The sequence below is a fragment of the Saimiri boliviensis genome, chromosome X (genome assembly GCF_048565385.1).
Source record: "Saimiri boliviensis isolate mSaiBol1 chromosome X, mSaiBol1.pri, whole genome shotgun sequence".
Classification (NCBI taxonomy): domain Eukaryota; kingdom Metazoa; phylum Chordata; class Mammalia; order Primates; family Cebidae; genus Saimiri; species Saimiri boliviensis.
Window position 1 is genome coordinate 127165962 of NC_133470.1, and position 21777 is coordinate 127187738.

Below are 21777 nucleotides of genomic sequence, written 5' to 3' on the forward strand. Positions count from 1 at the left end.
AAATGCCAGATGTAGGTGACGGGGGGATGGAGGCAGCAAACCACGTTGCCATGTGTGTACCTGTGCAACAATCCTGCATGATCTGCACACGTACCCCAGAACCTAAAGTACAATTAAAAAAAAGAAGAAAAAACCTACCTAAAATTATTTATCCAGGAAGAAAAAAATGATCCTTCAAAAGTGAAGGAAAAATAATGAAGACTTTCTCAGATGAACAAAACTGAGGGAATTTTTCACCAGTAAACCCCACCTTGTAGGAAGAAAATGCTTTTGAAAAAAGTTCTCCAGAGATAAGCAAAATTATATAGGTCAGAAACTCAGATCTACATAAAGAGAGGAAGAGCATAGGAGAATGCATTAAGGTAAAATAAAATCTTTTATTTTCTCATTTAAAAACAATCTAAAATACAACTTTTTAAAGTAATAATAGGAATGTGTTAGATAATTATAGCAGATGGATAAGTGAAATGAGTAACAGCATTGGTTGCAGGAATTAGTATATATGAGTAACAGATTGGTTGCAGGAATTAGTATATATATACAAACCTGTCTCTGTTATAAGGTATTTGCACTATCGAGGAAGTAGTATAGTTTTATTTGAGAGTAGATTTAGATCAGTTGTAAATGTATATTGCAAACTCTAAGAAGTACAATTGATATGGCTTAGAGAAGGGTGAAAATTGAAGCATATAAAATAATACTCATTTTCAGGAAAAAAAAAGCAAAGGGAGCACTTCTTAACTCATGTTATGAGACCAGCCTTAGCTTAGTACGAAAACCAGATAAAGACAGTGCAATGGAAAAAAAAAAAAAAAAAAAGATAAGAATGTCTATAACACCCCACAGCTAACATCATACTTGATAGAAACTAGATGCTTTCTGCTTTGATCAAAAATAAGGCAAAAATGTCCCCTTTCCCCACTGCTTTTCAACACTGTACTAGAAGAAGTACTAGCTACAGCAGTAAAACAAGTAAAGGAAATTAAAAGTATACAGATTGGGAAGGAAAAAAAATACAGCTTTCTTTGTTCACAAGTAACATGTATGTCTGTGTAGAGGATCCCAAAGAATTGGCCAAAAAACAAGCTAACAAACAACTCTTGGAACTAGATTAGTATAGCTTGGAGGATACAAGGTTAATTCACAAAAGTCAGTTGCTTTCCTCTATACCAGAAGTGAACAATTGGAATTTGAAATTAAAAACAGCACTGTTTACAATAGCACCAAAAAGGAATGAAATACTTAGGTATAAATTTAATGAAGTATGTACAAGTTCTATATACACAAAAGTGTAAAACTGATGAAAAAATAAGGAAGATCTAAATAAACAGACATTTTGTGTTCTTGGATTGAAAGATTTACATTAAGATATCAGTCTTCTCAAATTGATTTGTAGATTCCACACAATCCCAATAAAATCCCAGTACACTATTTTGTAGATATTTAGGAACTGATTCTAAGTTTATATGAAAAGATAAAAGACCCAGAACATGTAACACACTTCCTGAAGAAGAACAAATTTGGAGGACTGGCACTACCCAACTTCAGGAGTTCCTATAATCAAGTAGCATGGCATGGTGTTGATGGGGGAAAAAAACACATGGATCAATGGAGCAGAATAGAGACCCAAGGACTAGACCCACATAAATATAGTAAATTGATAATGACGAGGGATCGAAGACAGTTCAGTGGAGAAAGAATACTCTTCAACAAATGGTGCTAGAACAACTGAATATCCTCATGTAAAAAAAAAAAAATGAATCTAGATATACACCTTACATCCTTCATAAAAATTAACTCAAAATGGATCATAAACCTAAATATAAAACACAATACTATAAAACTTCTAGAAGAAAAAAGATTAATCTCTTTGATGATGTATTTATCAGATATATCACCAAAAGTACAATTTATGTAAGGAACAGTTGATAAGCCAGATTTTATTAAAATTTTAAACTTCTGCTATATGAAAGGCACTTTTAAGAGAATCAAAAGAGAAGCCACAGACTAGAAAAATATTTGCAAAATGCATATCTAATAAAAGACTTGCATTCAAAGTACACAAAGAATTACCAAAACTCAACTATTAATACAACTCAATTTAAAAATGGGTAAAAACTAAGAACAGACACCTCACCAAAGAACATATATACATGGCAAGTAAGCATGCAAAAAGAAGCTCATCTTTGTCATCAGAGTTGAAAAAGGTGAAATGCCACTACACACCTACTAGAAATGGCTAAAGTCCACCATAAAACTGACAATACCAAATCCTGTTCAGGATGCAGATCAACAGGAACTTTTAAAGAAATTATAGATGCAGAAGATAACACGTGCAGTTTTGTTTTGTTTAGTTTTTTAGGGATGGAGTCTTGCTCTCTGTCACCCATGCTGGAGTGCAGTGGTGTGATCTCAGCTCACTGCAACCTCCACCTCCTGGGTTTAAGCAATTCTGCCTCAGCTTCGCAAGTAGCTGGGACTACAGGTGCAAGCCACCATGCCCGGCTAATTCTGTACTTTTAGTAGAGATGGAGTTTCGCCATGTTGGCCAGGCTGGTCTTGAACTCCTGACCTCAAGTGATTTGCCCGCCTTGGCCTCCCAAAGTGCTGGGATTACAGGCATGAGTACCGTGCCTGGCTGCAGTTTTTTTTTTTTTTTTATATGGATATATTTCATAGTAATGAAGGCTGGGACTCTTATTCATTGCTAGTGGGACTACAACCTTTTTGGAAGACAGGTTGGCCACCTCTTACAAAGCTGAACATTGTTTTACCAACAGTCCAACTACTACACTCCTACTTACTGATTTGAAAAGCCTGTGTTCAACAACAACTGTCATGTGAATGTTCGTAGTAACTTTATTCGTACTGCCAAAAACTGGAAGCAGTCAAGATGTCTTCCAATAAGTTAATGGATACATTCACCTGTGGCAGATCTATACAATGGAGTATCATTCAGCAATAAAAAGAAATGCACTGTCAAGCCACAAAAAGACATAGAGGAACTTTAGATACCTATTAATAGCTGAAAGAAGCTAGTATGGAAAGACTACATATTGTATGATTTCATTATATGACATTCTGGAAGAGGGAAAACTGTAGACAGTAAGATGATAAATGCCTGCCAAGGGTTTGAGGGGAATGGAGAAGGGAGGAGTAGATGAAAACAGGGAATTTTTAGGGCAGTCAGATTATTCTGTAGAATAATGTAATTGTAAAGGCAAGACATCCATTTGTCAAAACCCGTTAAACTACATAGCACAAAGAATGACACTTAATGTATACAAATGTTAAAAACTCATTTAGGAGGTTGAGGGACCCTAGGAAAGAATGCAGACAGTGAGAAGAGAGTCTAACTGTATTACAAATATATAAAGCAACCTCATTGAAAGGACTGGGGAAAAGATGCTGAACTAAGCCTCTTTGGAAATATGTGGAGTCTGAAAGACTAAAAAGCAAATGGAACTTCACATAAGCACTGTAGCCTTGTTGATAAGGTTATGTCCCATGGTGGGTACTGGTTCCTTGGGGAGTAACAATTCTGATGCTGTTATACATGCATAATGGAATGGAACAATTAAGTAAATGGATGGCAGATGGTGGGAGCCAGGTTTCTCACTATTGGAATCACAGATAAGTAAAGGGAGGAAGCTGGAATGATCCATGTGACAATGGTTTACAGTTGGAGACATCAGGATGAACTCATGTTTAACTTAATATAGATACAAGTGGTTACATGTAAAAATATTTATATGTATTTTTATATACATGGATTAGTATAAACACGTATTTTTTTGTTCTGTGAGCTGAAAGGACCCAAATGAAAGGACACCCCAGTAGCAGTGAGCTTGCTCAGTATCCATATCTTGGTTTCTAATACGATTCTCTAATAAAATGAACCAGGGCTCCTTAGAGAAATGGCTGCTTCTAATACTGGGGCAGGAAATATACAAGATAAGCCTTGCACATCTTGTAGTGCCAGAAAGTAAGGAAGTGCTAATGAAAGAGCTTCCAATGACTAAAGCTGGAAGAATTTGTGCAACAAACTAAAATAATGTTGGATAATCCAATGAATAGAATAAACATCCATGAGTCCAGATGATATAAATAAGTGACTGAGTAAACAAATATATAGAGGAAAATAAATATACACCTCCCATGAAAAAAAATTTCATACAATTTATGTAGATACTCTACCTCAAGGAGGGCGAGCATAACTCCCCATTCCTTAGTTTTGAGCTGCTCCTAATGACTTCTTTCCAAAAGAGTATAGGATGGGAAAGCAAGAAAAAAGTAACTTTGCAAGAAGAAACCTGACAAACACTACCTAAGCCAAGTGATTAAGGCCAACATCAACAGTTGTTAATCATATTGATTAATCATATTGATTGTATGTATGCTTAATATTGCATAATCAAAACTACTTCTCCTGTGTAGTTTTCCTCTCAATAATCTGTAACCCCAGTCTAAATGTAATGTAACCTAGATCCTGGAACAGTAAAAGGACATTAGGTAAAAGCTAAGGAAATCTAAACTATGGACTTTAGTTAATAATTATGTATCAATACTGGTTCATTAATTGTAACAAATATATTAATGTAAGATATTAATAACAGGGAAAACTGTGAGGTAGATGGGAGTTCTCTGTATTCTCAATTTTTCTATAAATCCAAAACTGGTCTAAAATTAAAGTCCATTTTAAAAGAGTTTTTAAGAATGTAGCTCTATATAGAAGAATGCATATGGTTTATATAAAGGACTATATTTTGTAAAGTTGAAAACATGTAAAATAATGCTGTATACTGCATAGGGATACCAGGAAGAGCTTTATGCTCTATTATAACATGGAGGCTCTGTTTTTCTGTTTCACAGATATGTTTGTCTTGTTTTTGAAACTAGCTCTGTGTGTGTGTGTGTGTGTGTGTGTGTGTGTGTGTGTGTGTGTGTGTGTGATGTATGTTGTGGATACATTCTTACATATATACAAGTCTGCACTTAGGTATGTATGTATGCAGAGGGAATGTATCCTAGCAAGAACTGAGAGAGCCACCTCAACCAGAAGTCCTCTTTATTTTTTAAAAATATTCATACAAAAGGGAAAAGTCTTCGTATGAGTCTTTCCTAATTGATGAGAAACTTGAGTTTGTTTTCATATACCCCTTTCTGTGGTTATTTAATTTGGTGTTTTCATGATTAGTATTTGATAGCATAGGCGAGTCAGTTATTCTATGCCCTTGTCTTTAAAGAATACAAAAATGCTAAATATGTTAATATCCAGGTTTTAAAGATTTTGGGACATAAAGATTCTACTACTTGTTAACCCAATATTTAATACATTTATTTATAACTTTCAGCACTTAAGTCATTTAAGTGGGTTATATTTTCTTGTTCTTTACTGTTGCTGCTCCTGTCTGAATTCAATTGTACAATACAATGTTGTCAGCAATAAGCCCAATGTTGTACAGCAAAGCTATAGAACTTTTTCATCTTGCATGACTAAAACTTTATACCTATTGAATAGCAGCTCCCCATTTCCTCCTTCCCCCAGTCCTGGTGACTACCATTCTGCTTTCTGTTTTACTACTTTAGATACTTCAGTAAGTGGAATCATATGATATTTGTCCTGTGACTGGCTTATTTCACTTAGCCTATAGTCTTCAATTTTCATTCATGTTATAGCATAATGACATATAGGATTTCCTACTTTTTTAAGACTGCATAATATTCCATTGTATTTATGTGCCACATTTTCTTTATTCATCAGTCAATGGACGTTTAGGGTTTTCTATCTGTTGGCTATTGTGAATAATGCTGGGATGAACATAGGAGTGCATATATCTCTTTGAGATGCTACTTTTAGCTCTTAATACCTAGAAATGAGATTTTTGGATTGTATGGTAGTTCTAATTTTTATTTCTAAAGGAACTTCCATACTGTTCTTCATAGCAGCTGTACCACTACCACTTTACATTCCCACCAACAGTGCACAAGGGTTCCAACTTCTTCATATCCTTGCCAACATTTGTAATTTTCTGGTTTTTTGAAAATGGTTATCCTAACAGGTATGTGGTATCTCATTGTGTTTTTCACTGGCATTTCTCTGTTGATTAGTAATATTGAACATCTTTTCAGGTATTTGTTGGCTATTTGTATTTCTTCTTTGGAGAAATGTCTATTTAAGTCTTTTGCCATATTTTAACCACGTTGTTTCCTTGCCATCAAGTCGTAGAGTTCCTTAGATATTTTAGATATTAAATATGACTTGCAAATATTTTCTGTTACTCCAGAGGTTGCCTTTTCACTCTATTTATTGTTTCCTTTCCTGTGCAGGGCTTTTTAGTTTAATGTAGTCCCACTTATCTATTTCTGTTTTTGTTGTGTGTGTTTTTGGTGTCATAGCAAAGAAATCACTGCCAAGACTAATGTGAAGAAGCTTTTCCTCCATGTTTTCTTCTAGGAGTTTTACAGTCTTAGGTCTTATATTTAAACCTTTAGTCCATTTTGAATTGATTTTTGTGTATGGCATAAGATAAGGGGCCAGTTTCATTATTTAGCATATGGCTGTCTTGTCTTCTCAACATTTTATTAAAGAGAGACTATCTTTTTCTCATGTTGTATTCTTGGCACACTTGTGGAAGATCAGTTGACTGTAGCTTCATGGGTTTATTTCTAGGCTCTCAAATTGGTTCCATTGACCTATTTGTCCAGTTTTTATGCCAGTACCATACTGTTTTGATTACTGTAGCTTTGTAATACATTGTGAAATAAGGAACTGTGTGGCCCCTAGCTTTGTTCTTTCCCAAGATTGTTGTGGTTATTTGGTATCATCTGTGGTTCTATATGAATTTGGGGATTTTTTTCTATTTGTGTAAAAATTGCCATTGGGACTTTGATAGAGATTTCATTGAATCTGTAGACTGCTTTGGATAGTATGGATATATTAATACTAAGTCTTCTAATCCATGAACACAGGATATATTTCCATTTATTTGTGTCTTTTTAAATTTCTTTCAGCAACATTTGTAACAGTTTTCAGAGTACAAGTCTCTCACCTCCTTGGTTAAGTCCTCTGTTCAGTATTTTATTCTTTTCAATACTGTTGTAAATGGGATAACTTTCTTAATTTTCTCTTCATATTGTTTATTAGTAGTGTATAGAAACCACGACTGATTTTTCTGTTTGTATCCTCTTCACTTTCTTTCACCAATGTTTTGTAGTTTTTTTTTTGTAGAGGCCTTTCACCTCCTTGATTGAATTTATTTCTAGGTATTTTATTTTGCTTTGTATAGCTATTATAAATATTGCCTTCTTGATATCTTTTTCAGCTAGTTCGCAGTTCATGTATAGAAATGCTACTGATGTTTGTATGTTGATTTTGTATTCTGCAACTCTATGGAATTTGTGTATCTGTTCTAAGAGCTTTTTGGTAGAGTCTCTTAGGTTTGTTTTGTTTTGTTTTGTTTTTCTGTATATAAGATCATGTTGTCTACAAAAAGGGATAATTTGACTTCCTCCTTTGTGCTTTGGATGCCTTTTATGTCTTTCCTTTATCTAATTGTTCTGGCTAGGACTTCCACTACTGTGTTGAATAAGAGTAGTGAGAGTGAGCATTGTTGTCTTTTGCCAGTTCTTAAAGGAAAAGCTTTCAGCTTTTCTCTGTTTAGTATGATGTCTAATTTTTTGTCATTGTTGAGTCTTTAGTGTTTTCTACATGCATGATCATTTCAACTGTGAACAGAGAGAATTTTACTTCTTTCTTTCTGATTTGGATACGTTTTACTTCTGTTTCTTGTCTATTTGCTCTGGTGAGAACTTCTAGTACTATGCTGAATAGAAGTGGTGAGAGTAGGCATCCAGGCCTTGTTCCTGATCTTGGAGGAAAAGCTTTCAGTTTTTTAATACTGAATATTGTGTTAGCTCTAGACTTTACATATATGGCCTTTATTATGTTGAGGTAATTTCATTTTATTAGTAGTTGAGTGTCTTCATCATGAAACAGTGTTGAATTTTATCAAATACTTTGTCTGCATCTATTGAGATGATCATATAATTTTTATCTTTTTTCTATTAATATGTGATATTGATCAATTTTTGTATATTGATTCATTCTTGCATCCCAGGGATAAATCCCCCTTGGTCATGGTGTATAATCTTCTTAATGTGCTATTGAATTTGGTTTGGTAATATTCTGTTGAGGATTTTTACATCTGTTTATTAAGGATATTGGTCTGTATTTTTCTTATAATGTTTTTGTCTGGGTTGGTTTCAGGGTAATCCTGGCCTCATAGAATAGCTAGCATGTAGTTGGATCTTGTTTATCCATTCAGGTACTCTGTCTTTTGGGGAGTTTATTAATATTTAATGTAACTATTGCTAGCAAAGGACTTACTATTACCATTTGTTCATTGTTTTCTGTCTCTCTTGTAGCTTTTTTGTCTCTCTGTCAGCTGTCTTCCTTTAAGGTTCATTGGGTTTTTTGGTAGTGACATGCTTTCATATATTTCTCATTTTCCTCTGTATATCTCCTATAGGTATAGGGCATGATAAAGCAATCTGTTATAGGGCATGGTAAAGCAATCTGTTTGAAGCTGATAACATCTTAAGTTCAGTCACATATAAGAACTCATTTTACGGGCCGGGCGCGGTGGCTCACGCCTGTAATCCCAGCACTTTGGGAGGCCGAGGCGGGTGGATCACGAGGTCAAGAGATCGAGACCATCCTGGTCAACATGGTGAAACCCCGTCTCTACTAAAAATACAAAAAATTAGCTGGGCATGGTGGTGTGTGCCTGTAATCCCAGCTACTCAGGAGGCTGAGGCAGGAAAATTGCCTGAACCCAGGAGGTGGAGGTTGCGTTGAGCCAAGATTGCGCCATTGCACTCCAGCCTGGGTAACAAGAGCGAAACTCAGTCTCAAAAAAAAAAAGAACTCGTTTTACTTCTCTTGATTTGTTTTTTTGTTTGTTTTTTTTTTTGTTTGTTTGTTTGTTTTTGTTTTTTTTGTTTGTTTGTTTGTTTTGAGAAAGGGTCTCACTCTGTTGCCCAGGCTTAAGTGTGGTGGTGTGGTGTGGTGTGGTCGTAATTCACTATAGCCTCAAACTCCTGAACTCCAGTAATCCTCCTGCCTCAGCCTCCCAAATAGCTGAGACTTGTACAGTTGGCCAGTTGTGGCACGTGCTACTTGCTTACAAGTAGCACGTGCCACCCTGTCTCTTTTGTAGAGACAAGGTCTCACTGTGTTGCCCAAACTGATCTCAAACTCCTGGACTCAAGTGATCCTTCCACCTCAGCCTCCCAAAGCACTGGGATTACAGGGGTGAGCCACTGCATCTACCCTCCCATGCCTAATAGGTAGAATAATTTATCTTATTTTTCTGGGGATATTAGTTATGGTTTGTTGAAGTTTTTTCCTCCTATTTCTTTTCTTTTCTGTATGTTTGTTGTGTTCTCTCTTTCACATTAGAGGATTTCCTAAGTTCCCTGATAATCCATGCCCAACTTTATAGTTAGGGACCAAAAAGCAGATTGGAATCTCTAAGCACACAAGTGGCACTTGTTAACTTTGAGCGTCACTTTAAAGTGGTCTGGCTGGGCCATTTGTTGGAGAAATTCCTCATCCCAAGTCAGTATTTTTATATCTTTCCTCCTAGGACTTACCAGTTTCCCAGAGAAGACTGTTCCAAACTCTTTGTTAGGAGGGTACTACCAGCATTCTAGGAGCCAAATGGCAGGGTCTGGGAGGACCTCAACATTTAGTGTGCATTCTTTCTCTTAGTCTCCTTGTTTTCGGAAACAGTATTCAGATCTTCAACTATGTATGACATTCCTTGTCTTCTGATGAAAAGCGTCAGGTATTCTATCAGGATTGGCAAGTTTTCTTTTACCCCATAGTATATTGTGAGGGAGGGTATTTAAAGATCAAATTGGCTTTTAGACAGCCTTCAACCCAGCTGCCTTATATTAACCCCATCCTTTGACATTTCTTTCTGAAGGTAAGTGAGATAGTCAGTTCGGAAACTATTTCAGGATTCTTAAGTGGTGACAGGTGGGTTCTTGTCTGTCTTCGGGTCCTGCTCATCCAGTTTTTCATCTTCCAGATTATTATTGCTGTTATCTCCTTTCTTGTTCCTCCTGACCTTGTTTGTTTTTGTTTTTTGTTCTTTTAAGTTCCCATAGTAGCCAGGCGGGGTGGCTCACGCCTGTAATCCCAGCATTTTGGGAGGCTAAGGTGGGTGGATCACAAGGTCAGGAGCTCAAGACCAGCCTGGCCAAGATGGTGAAACCCCGTCTCTAATAAAAATACAAAAATTAGCTGGGCATAGTGGTGGGCGCGTAAAATCCCAGCTACTCGGGAGGCTGAGACAGAGAATTGCTTGAAACTGGGAGGCAGAGGTTACAGTGAGCCGAGATCATGTCACTGCACTCCAGCCTGGCTGGCAGAGTGAGACTGTTTCTGAAAAAACAAAGAACAAAAAAAAGGTTCCCATAGTTTTAGAGAATTTTCTGGATGGAATAAAATTAAATGAATGTGTTCAATCCACCATTTTTATGTGAAACAAATTCTAATCATAATGAAAGACTTGCCTTATGGCTGAGAGCGGTGGCCCACGCCTATAATCCCAGCACTTTGGGTGGCCAAAGCGGTTGTATCACCTGGGGTTGGGAGTTCGAGACCAGCCTGGCCAACATGGTAAAACCCCATCTCTACTAAAAATACAAAAATTAGCCAGGTGTAGTGGTGCAGGACTATAATCCCAGCTACTTGGGAGGCTGAGGCATGAGAATCACTTGAACCCGGGAGGTGGAGGTTGCAATGAGCCAAGATTACACTGCTGCACCCCAGCCTAGGTGACAGAGTGAAACTCTGTCTTAAAAAAAAAAAAAAAAAAAAAAAAAAAAAAGAGTTGCTTTACCTCCTTTATATGATATTTTGGTTGATCCTCAATTTATTTTAGGTGTTATACCTGAAGAACCTTAGCCCTCGGGTGACTGAAAGAGATCTTGTGTCATTGTTCGCTCGGTTCCAGGAGAAAAAAGGGCCTCCAATTCAATTCCGAATGATGACTGGACGAATGAGGGGCCAGGCTTTCATCACCTTTCCCAGTAAGTAATTTCATCCAGATGATTACTCAGTTGCCCCTTAGTTCACTAGAGACTGCCTGTAACCTCTCTAATTTAGATACAGTCCTTTGATTTCTCCACAGCATGTGAGAACTAGAGAAGGAACGGAAAATATGTTTTCAGTGTTTCTTTCTGTGTTTCCTCTCATCCATTGACAATGCATGACCACATTACCCCAGTGTCCTCAATTTTTTCCAGTCTTGACACTTCTTTTTTACCCCTACCAAAATCTATACTCCCTTCACTGATGATAGGATTTCTATTCCAAGTTATAATTAGATTACTCATTAATTAATGTATTAGTATTCTGATCAGAACACATGTACTTGCCTTATGCCCTGTTCCTTTAGGACTCTGTGAGTGCAAGCTAATGTACTAATTTATTACTAATTCATAATTAGTAGATGATGATAGTCTTCTAAATATTATTTGCATATTAATGCATGGCTTCTAATCCAAAAGGAAGAATAATATAAGAATTTTAGTTTCTTTGACAGACCAGATAATATGTTGTTTTTTGGGGAGGCTTTGTAGGATCTGTACCGTTCATTGTCCCTAAAGTATCGTCATTTCTAAATAGCCTATTAATCTATGTGTAGGCAAGTGATTTTACACATGAGTACTGCTAAGCCCCCTTCCATTGTCTTCATACAGTCTTGTACCATCTTTCCTATCATACTAAAGATTTTTAAATCCTCTATATCAGTAGTTTTCAGTTTTTTCAAGGATAAGAACCCCTTTTGAATTTAAGAAACAATTTATGGGCACGCCACATCATGTGATGTATTAATTGAAAAAATACTTAATAAAAAGACTTTATAAAGCAAGGACTTTAAAATGTGTAGCTATTTTACTAATCTTAAAAGCTATACACTTTAAAAATTTTGTAGTATATATTTGTTTCATATATATATGAAACAAAATTGATTTAGTCTATTTGTCTACTTATTATACCACAAACTCCTGGCCATAAATCACCCCTTCCTTATTTCTTACATCCAGGCTCTTAGACCCATAAGTCAAACACTCTCGGCGTATAGTATATATTCTCACATTTCAACCCATATACCTGCAAGGGTTCTTAAACTTATGTATCTCAATAAGGTGGCCCAGAACCACTCTCCCACTGAAAAACATGAAGTGGCAAGGTGCCCTTAATAACATGATAACTTATTTTATTTGTGTTACTCATTTTGAAAATAATTTGGTTCTCACAGTACCTATAATCTGTTGCCTAAGATAGAGGCTTGTGTCTAATTACTAATAGCTTAGAATTCTTTAGCACATTGCCTATATCCTTGTTTCTCTACTTATTTCTTTGAATTAGGAGACACCCTCAAACACCCATTTTGAGTTTTTATTATCATTTTTAGCCATTAGTTTAACTTTGCTGAATAATGCAAATGGGAGATTATAGAAAAAATGATAAAATCAAATGATTATGTGGCCTTATATCTGACGTTTAACTCCAAGGCAAAATAACCAAAACTAGACCTGGAATAGAATTGAATTATTAAGTCCTATGTAAATTGATATTTATTCTTTCTCTTTTAGATGAGGAGATAGCATGGCAAGCATTGCATCTAGTAAATGGATATAAACTACATGGGAAAATACTGGTGATAGAGTTTGGAAAGAACAAAAAGCAACGGTCAAATCTCCAAGCTACTTCTCTCATATCATGTGCTACAGGTAGCACTACAGAAATAAGTGGTAGCTAGAATATATATAGATAGTGGGTCTTGGATGGTCTTTCTTGTGTTGGAATGTTGGATCTAGGATTTATGTATAGACATCAGTTTGTTTGGAGTTGAAGAGGAAAAGCTAACTGAGGGAGGGGAAAAAAGTAATTCGGGAAACCCCTTTCAACTTTTGGAGAGAACTAGTAGAAAACATTTTCTATTATATAATCGAAAACTATATGGGACAGATGATATGCTGAGTATGAAGGGTAGGCTATTATTTTCTACCCTAGTGCTAAGAGTATTATTTTCTCAGGATAAGTTACAAGGGGTTATTCCTAAGGATTTTTAAAAATCTTTATAATTTTTCTGGGGTCCTCAATATTTGTCCCTAGGGATAACATTCTTTCTTAGACTGCTTCCTATATACAGAAATAAAAAACTAATTAAATGTTGAAATATTTCTTTACTAGAGCCCATTTGTCCATATTTCATCCACCTAGTAAATAAAAGAGCAGGACCCCAGGCCTAAGCATCAACAAATGCTATTAAATCAGAACTCTCATCAATAATAGTAGGTAGTTTCATAAGTCAGTTGACATATTTAATGAATGCTTCTTCCACAGTTATCAGTCTTCAAAAAGCCATATATTTTTCTAGTAAAATCTTTTAGATCAAAATGTTGGTGTTCTCATAGCCATTTAAGCCAGCAACCATTGAGTAATCATTGAATTCAAAGCAATAAACATTGATTAAGTGTCTAATATATGTTAAATATTAGGCATAATGAATTTTAGAAGAGGAACATACTAGCAAAGAATACCAAAGGGAAGTGGGAAGAAAGAGTCCTCTAGATAGAGGATGCCAGTCACAAATCCCCCAGTTGTTTCTTATGGTTTCTGGAAAATAAAAAGACAATATATATAGAGGAAGTAGTACAAACTGGAGTCAGACCTGTATGTACAGCCACTCTTAACATTCAGTGACCTCGGCAAGTCACTTAATTTGAGCCTCGCTTTCTTCATCTATAAAGTGAGGATAATGCTACTTACCTCATCGGGTTGTGAAGATGAACTGAGATATTATCCAGGCTGAAGAACAGAAAGAAGAAAAAAATGAATAAAATTGAGCAAGAGTATAGAACCTGTGTGACACCATTAAGCATTCCTACATATTTGTAATGGGAGTACAGGAAAAAAAGGAAGAGAAAAGAAGGAGCAGAAAAAATATTCTAAGGAATAATGGCTATGAATACCCCCAATTTGATGAGAGACATTAACCTACACACCCCAGAAGAAAAAAGAAATTACAAACAGATACATCATAAGAAAAATGTGAAAACCCAAAAATAAAATCTTGACAGCAATATGAGAAAAATGAGCCATCACTTACCAAGGAATTCAAATAAAATTAAGTTTACTTCTCCTAAGAAACAGTGGCAGTGGCAGTGGAATAACACATTCAAAGTGTTCAGAGGAAATAACTGTCAACCAATAATCCTATATACATTAAAACTAATTTTCAAAAATGAAGGTGAAATAAAACATCTCACATAATCAAAAACTAAGAGAGTTTGTTGCTGGCAGACTTGACTTACTGGAAATACAAAAGGAAGTTCTCCGGGCTGAAAGCAAGTGATCTCAGACAGTAATCTGAATCTATGCACATGCAGCAAAAGAGCACAGGCAAAAATAATTATGTAATTATCAGAAACAATCTATGCATTTTTTCCCTTAACTAATGTAAAAAGCAATTGTATAAAACAATATGTATATAGTTGCATTGTTTGGCCTATAACATATAAAATATATATTTGCGAATAACAGGGCAAAGAAGCCGAGTGGAAGCAAAACTGTTGTACTAAAGAGCTGATTCCAGTTGGTAACACAAATCGACAGGAACAAATGGAGAGAACGTGAAATAGGAAATGTTTAATATAAAAAAATCAATAAACATTCTTCTCTCAGCTTGTTTTAAAGATGTAAAATTATATTAAGTAATTATAATAATGTGTGTTAGGTTTATAATGTGTAGAAATAACATGTATAACAATAATACCACAAAGGGGGGTGGGTTTATTTAGGAATAGGATTGTTACTTTGGAATTAAGTTAGTATTTATCTGAATCCTGTTAGTTTAGTTAAGATGTGTATGGTAAGCCCTAGAGCAACCACTAAGGTAATATCTTTAAAAAAATAAAAAATATTATTAAAGAAATGTAAATATCACATTATGAAATACTCAATGTAAAAGAAGGAATGGAGAAGCAAAAAGCTTGAGGCATATTGAAAACAAATAGTAAAATGGCAGTCGTAAATCTTCATATATCAAAATAACGGTAAATGTGCATGGATTCAGCAATACTATCAAAAGGCAGAGATTGTCAGAACAAGTCTGATTCAACTTTATGCCATCTATCGGAGACATACTTTAGATTAGAAGATAGAAAGAGATTAAAGGTAAAAGGCTGGAAAGCAAATATACCACACAAAGCCGTAAGAAAGCTAGAGTGACTATTCCAATACCAGACAAAATGGACTTAAAAAATGTTATTAGAGATAAAGAGTAAAATTTTAAAATGATAAAAGGGTCAATCCATCAGCAAGATGTAACAACCATAAATATTTATGCACCTAACAGCAGATCCCAAAATACATGAAGCAAAAACTGAAAGGAAAGGAGGAAATAGATAAGTCCATAAAAAGAGTTGGAATATTCAATACCCCTTTTTCAATAATAGAGCACCTAGACAGAAGATAAAGTAGGAAATAGAAAACTTGAACAACATTGTAAGGCAAATTGACCTAAAAGACATCTGTAGAACTTTCCATCCAACATCAGAATATATATGAAACATCATATGTATAATACACTAACATCAGAATGCATATGAAACATCTCCAAAGTAGGCTGTAAGTTAAAGCATAAAACAAGCCTTAATAAATATAAGTGGACTGAAATCGTGCAAAGCATGTTCTCTGACCACATGGGATGAAGTTAGAAAACAATTACAGAAAGTTGGGAAACTCACAAATGTGTGGAAATCAGACACACTTGTAAGTGACTGGCTGCATGCAGTAGCTCACACCTGGAATCTCAGCACTTTGCCAGGCTGAAGTGGGAGGATCCCTTGGATCCCTTCAGGCCAGGAATTGAGGACCAGCCTGGGCAACACAGCAAGACCCTGTTTCTTAAAAAAAAAAAAAAAAAAAAAAATGACCAATGCATCAAAGAAAAAAATCATAAGGGAAATTACAAAATTATTTGAGATGAATGATAATGAAGACACAACAAACCGAAACTTACAAGATGCAGCTTAAGCAATGTTTGCAGGGAAATTTATAGTTATAAATGCCTATACTTAAGAAAGATCATAATGCTAATCTCACTTTACATCTTACCCTGGAAAAAGAAGAGCAAACTAAACCTAGAGCCAGGAGAAAGAAGGAAATACAGAGGATTAGATGAGAACAAATGAAATAGAGTAAAAAAAAGTAGAGAAAAATCAGTGAAACCAGAAGTTGATTCTGTGAAAAGATCAATAAAACTGACACACCTTCTGCTAGATTGACCAGGAAAAAAGGAGAATCAAATTACTCAAATCAGAAATAAAAGAGGGAACATTTCTACTGACCTTGTAGAAATAAAAAAGATTATGAAAGCATATTATGAATAATTTTATGTCAATAAATTATCCTAGATGAGGTGAACAAATTCCTAGGAAGATACAAACTACTGAAACCAATATAGAAATAGAAAATTTGAATAAACCTGTATCAAGTAAATAGGTTAAATAAGTATTTTAAAAGATACCCATAAAGAAGAGCCCAGGCTCAAACAGCTTCTTAAATGAATTCTAAAAAAGTTTTAATGAAAAATAATACAAGTTCTTCACAAACTCTCAAAAAGTAGAAGAGCAGGGAACACTTCTGACACATACTACAACATGGAAGAACTCAGAATATGCCCAGTGCAAGAAGCCAGTCACAAAAGACTACATATTATATGATACTATTTATATGAAGTATTCAGAATTAGCAAATATCTAGAGATAGAAAGTGAATTAGTGGTTGCTTAGGGCTGACACAGAGTTTGGGGGAATGGGAAGGGCTGGGGGTAATAGCTGAAGTGTATGAAGCTTCTTTAGAGGTTGATGAAAATGTTCTAAAATTGATTGTGGTGATTTCACAGCTCTGAATATACTAAAATCCAGGAATTGTACACTTTAAATGGGTGAATTGTGTGGTGTATTAATTATATCTCAATAAAACTCTCGAAAGTAGGGATGTCCATTGGTAGGAAAATGGGTAAATAACTTACGACACATCTATTTAGTACAATACTATGCATCTATTAAAATAGTGAAGCGTATCTATGAATATATTATGACCTGTACTCATGTCCAAGGTTGTGTATTAAGTTAAAAAACAGGATGCAGAAATATATATAGTGTGAATACATTTTTATACAAAAGCATTAATATATGTATAATATGTATATGTAGATATTTCTGAATAAATTTAAGAAAAAGCTGGGAAATAGACATAGAAAGTTGTAAACCTTTGGAAGTGGGATTGAACAGGCTGAAGGAGGACTTTCACTTTGTAAAATTTTTAACGTGATGTGATTTGGGGTGATTTTTACTTTTTTCAGCATTTTTTTAACTATTTTTTTTTTTTTTAAATTCTGCCAATGGCATGGCTTCCAGAATATTTTTCAGGCCTACTCTGGTGATACTTTCTGACTATACTCAGAACAAACTCCTATTCCTTTGATACACTGCTCACTTAGGACTAACACTCCAATTTCAGACACTGTTTAAGTGACAAGGAATAAATTATCCTGGTGTAGCCTCCTGTACATGTTACCAGGGGCATACTTCTAAGCTGGACATTTTTAGAAGGAACTGCCTCCTGTTAGGTAGAAAATCTCACCTCTGCTTTTTACTACACCTAAAGACCACTGCAATTAAGGAACATAAAAATGAAGGATATCCTTCAACTGGTGCATAGATAAACTGTAGTATATCCATACAGTGGAATCCTACTCAGCAATAAAAGCTAATTAAATATACACGCAGCCACGTGGATGAATCTTAAATACATTTTACTAAGTAAAAGAAGCCAAACTCAAAAGGCTACTTACTGTTTGATTCCATCCATATGATTTTCTCATAAAGCAAAACAATAGGGATGGAGAAAAAAATTTCAGTGGATGTCAGGGGTTAAGGTTGGAATGCTCCTTGACTACAAAGTGGTCGCCCAAGGAATTTGTTTTAATAATGGAAATTTTCTGTATCTGTATTGTAGTTACGTAAGTATGTGCATTTGTCAAAACCCGTAGGCTTGTACACCAAAAAGAATGAAGTTTACTGTGTGTAATTTTTTTAAATAAATGTTATTTTTATGGAGAAAAAAAAACTTGGAGAGACAGCCATTTCTATTAAGTACTGTTTTTATTCTGTAGTCTTTTGATGACATTTGAAAACTTAAAACCACTTTGCTATTATTCCTTATTTTCTGCCCGCAGGTCAGCAGAAATCAGTTAGAAACATCCATAGGCCGGACCTGGTACATAGTAGGAGCTCAGTAAATGTTAGATTATCATTACAATGGATGAAGTGTCTTTGTTGCTATCAAACCATCCCTTTTTTTTTTTTTTTTTTTTTTTTTTTTTTTTGAGACGGAGGTTTGCTCTTGTTGCTCAGGCTGGAGTGCAATGGCACGATTTTGGCTCACTGCAGCCTCTGCCTCCCAGGTTCAAGTGATTCTTCTGCTTCAGCCTCTCAAGCAGCTGGGATTTCTGGTGTGTGTGCCACCACACCTGGATAATTTTGTATTTTTAGTAAAGACAATGTTTCACCATGTTGGCCAGGCTTGTCTCAAACTTCTGACCTCAGGTGATCCACCTGCCTCGGCCTCCCCAAGTGCTGGGATTACAGGCATGAGCCACTACACCTGGCCTCATTGTGGTTTTCATTTGCACTTTCCTGATGTTTAGTGATGTTGAGTATTTTTTCATATGTTTGTTGGCAATTTGTATGTCGTCTTTTGAGAAATGTCTGTTCAGATTATTGGCCCATTTTTAAACCGCATTGTTTGTTTTGTTGCTGTTGAGATGAGTTCCTTGTATAGTCTGGATATTAATCCCCTGTTGGGTGAGTAGTTTGCGAAATTTTTCTCTTTCTGTGGGTTCTTTTTGCTCTGTTAGCTTCCTTTGCTATGCAGAAGCTTTTTAGTTTAATATAATCCCATTTGTTTATTTTTGCTTTTGTTGCCTGTGCTTTTGAAGTAAGTAGAGTACTTGAACAACATTTAAATCAGTTAAACCTAACAGACAATCTATGGAACACCGAACAATAATAGAATTCACATTATTCTCCAGTGCATATGAAGAATATTCTCTAGGACAGATTGTATGTTAGGTCATAAATCAAGTCTCAATAAATTGTAAAAGATTGAAACAATATGAAGTGTCTTCTCCAAGTCCAGTGGAATGAAAGTAGAAATGAAGAACAGAAGTAAAACTGAAAAATCCATAATTGAGTTAAAATTAAATGAAAGATGCTTAAACAACTCACGGAACAAAAAGAGACAAATGAAAACAAAAACACAACATACCAAAAATTATGGGATGCACCAAAAGTGGTGTTCAAAGGGATATTTTTAAAGTGCAAACACCTAATTTTTTTTTTTTAAAGAATGATCTGAGATCAATAACCCAGCTTTACACCTTTAGGAACTATAAAAATGAAATCAAACTAAACCCAAAACTAGTAGAAAGAAGGAAATAATACAGATTATAGTTAAGGATTGGGCACAGTGGCTCATGTCTGTAATCCCAGCACTCTGGGAGGCCAAGGTGGGAAGATTGCTTGAGCCCAGGGGTTTTAGACCTGCCTGAGTAATACAGTGAGATCTCGTCTCTACAAAATTTAAAAAAAAAAATTAGCTGGGCATTGTGGCTCATGCCTATTGTCCCAGCTACTTGTGGGGCTGAGGTGGGAGAATCACTTGAGCCTGGGAGGTCAAGGCTGCAGTGATCCATGATTGTACCACTGCACTCCAGTTTGGGTGACAGAGTGAGACCCTCTCTCAAAAAATAAATAATAGCTAAGATAAATGAAATAGGAAATAGGAAGCCAATATAACCATTAAAATGGAAAAAAAAAAAAAGATTATTTGAAAAGATCACCAAAATTGGCAAACCATTACCTATAGTGATTAAGAAAAAGATTCAAGTTACTTAAGAAGTTAAAATGGGAGTATAACTATCAACCTTACGAAAATTTAAAGGATTATAAGAATACCATTAATATTTCTATATAGCAAATCAGATTACCTGGATGAAATCGACAAATTCCTAGAAACCAAAATTGACTCACAAATAAAAAAAATCTGAATAGACTTATAACAAGAGACTGAATCAGTACCTCCCAACAAAGAAAAGCCCGGGACCAGATATTTCTACTGGTAAATTCTAGAAATATTTAAAGAAGAATTAACACCAATCTTTCTCAAACTCTTCCAGTAAATAGGAAGAAAAGACTTCCTAACACATTCTATGAGACTAGTATTACAATGACATCAAAGCCAGAAAAATACACAAGAAATGAAAACTACAGGCCCATGTCCCTTATGAATATAGATGCAAAAGTACTCAAGAAAATACTGGCAAATCACACTGAGCAGCATATTAAAAGCATTATACATCATGACCATATGGGATTTATCCCAGGAATGCAAGAGTCATTCACATAAGACAATCAATCAATGTAATAAGTTACATTCATAGATAGGAAGAAACTACATGGTCATCTCCTTTAATGCAGAAAAGTCATTTGGCAAAATCAATACCCCTTCAAGATAAAAACACTCAGCAAACTAGGAATAGAAGGGAACTACTTCAATATGATAAAGAACGTTTATGAAAAGCCCACAGCTAACATGGTACTCAATGGTCTTCTACCTGATCATAGGGGAAAAGCTTTTCGTCTTTCACCATTGTGTATATTACCTGTGGCAACCTAGGTATAAGGGCTAAAATCATAAAACTCATAGGGGAAAACGGATAAATCTTTGTGTTCCTAGATTTTACTATTCATTAGGGAATTGCAAATCAAAACCACAATGAGATACCACTTCACACCACAAGGATGAGTATAAGAATAAATTTCTAAAAAGGAAAGTAAGTGTTATCTAGAATGTGGAGGAATTCAAACCCTCATACATGGCTGGAAGGCATGTAAATAGTGCAGCTGGCTATGGAAACAGTTTGGCTGTTGTTCAAAAAGTTAACCATAGAATTACCATATGATTCATTAAATAATGAGTCATTCAAATAAAATTTGTACTCTAGCATTTGCAGTAACACTATTCACAATAGACAAATGGTGAAAACAACTCAAATATCCATCAACTGATGAATGGAGAAACAAAATGTGTTATATATCCACACAATGGAATATTACTCAACCATAAAAAGGAAGTGAGTACTGATACATGCTACAATATGATTGTACCTCAAAAACATTATGCTATGAAATAAGCCAGACATAAAAAGTCACATATTCTATGGTTCAATTTGTGAAATATCCAGAATAGGCAAATACAATAGAAACGGAAACATTATTGGAAAAAAGAATGGGGAGTTCCTGCTTAACTGTTAACCAGTTCCCTTTTGGCATGCTAGAAATGTTCTGGAATGAGATAGAGGCCATGGTTGCATGAAACTATGAATGTACTTAATGTCTACTGTATTGTGCACTTTAAAGTATCTAGATGGTAAGTTTTATGTTATGCACGTTGTCCACATTTTTTTTTATTGCATTTTAGGTTTTGGGGTACATGTGATGAACATGCAAGATTGTTGCATAGGTACACACTTGGCAGTGTGGTTTGCTGCCTTCCGTCCCCTCACCTGTATCTGTCATTTCTCCCCATGCTATCTCTTCCCACCTCCCCACCCCCTCGCC

The 21777-nt window shown here is 35.3% G+C and overlaps 1 protein-coding gene across 1 annotated transcript in view; it reads left to right on the plus strand.

Moving 5' to 3' along the window:
- The window catches only part of RBM41 (RNA binding motif protein 41), a 54442-nt gene extending 36219 nt beyond the window's left edge, over window positions 1–18223 (plus strand). Inside the window, exons 7-8 of the mRNA XM_010346380.3 lie at window positions 10956–11103; window positions 12676–18223. Of these exons, the coding sequence (XP_010344682.1) occupies window positions 10956–11103; window positions 12676–12842 (315 nt within the window). The 3' untranslated portion in view covers window positions 12843–18223. The remainder of the gene's footprint in view (window positions 1–10955; window positions 11104–12675) is intronic.
- The last annotated feature ends 3554 nt before the right edge of the window (window positions 18224–21777 follow it).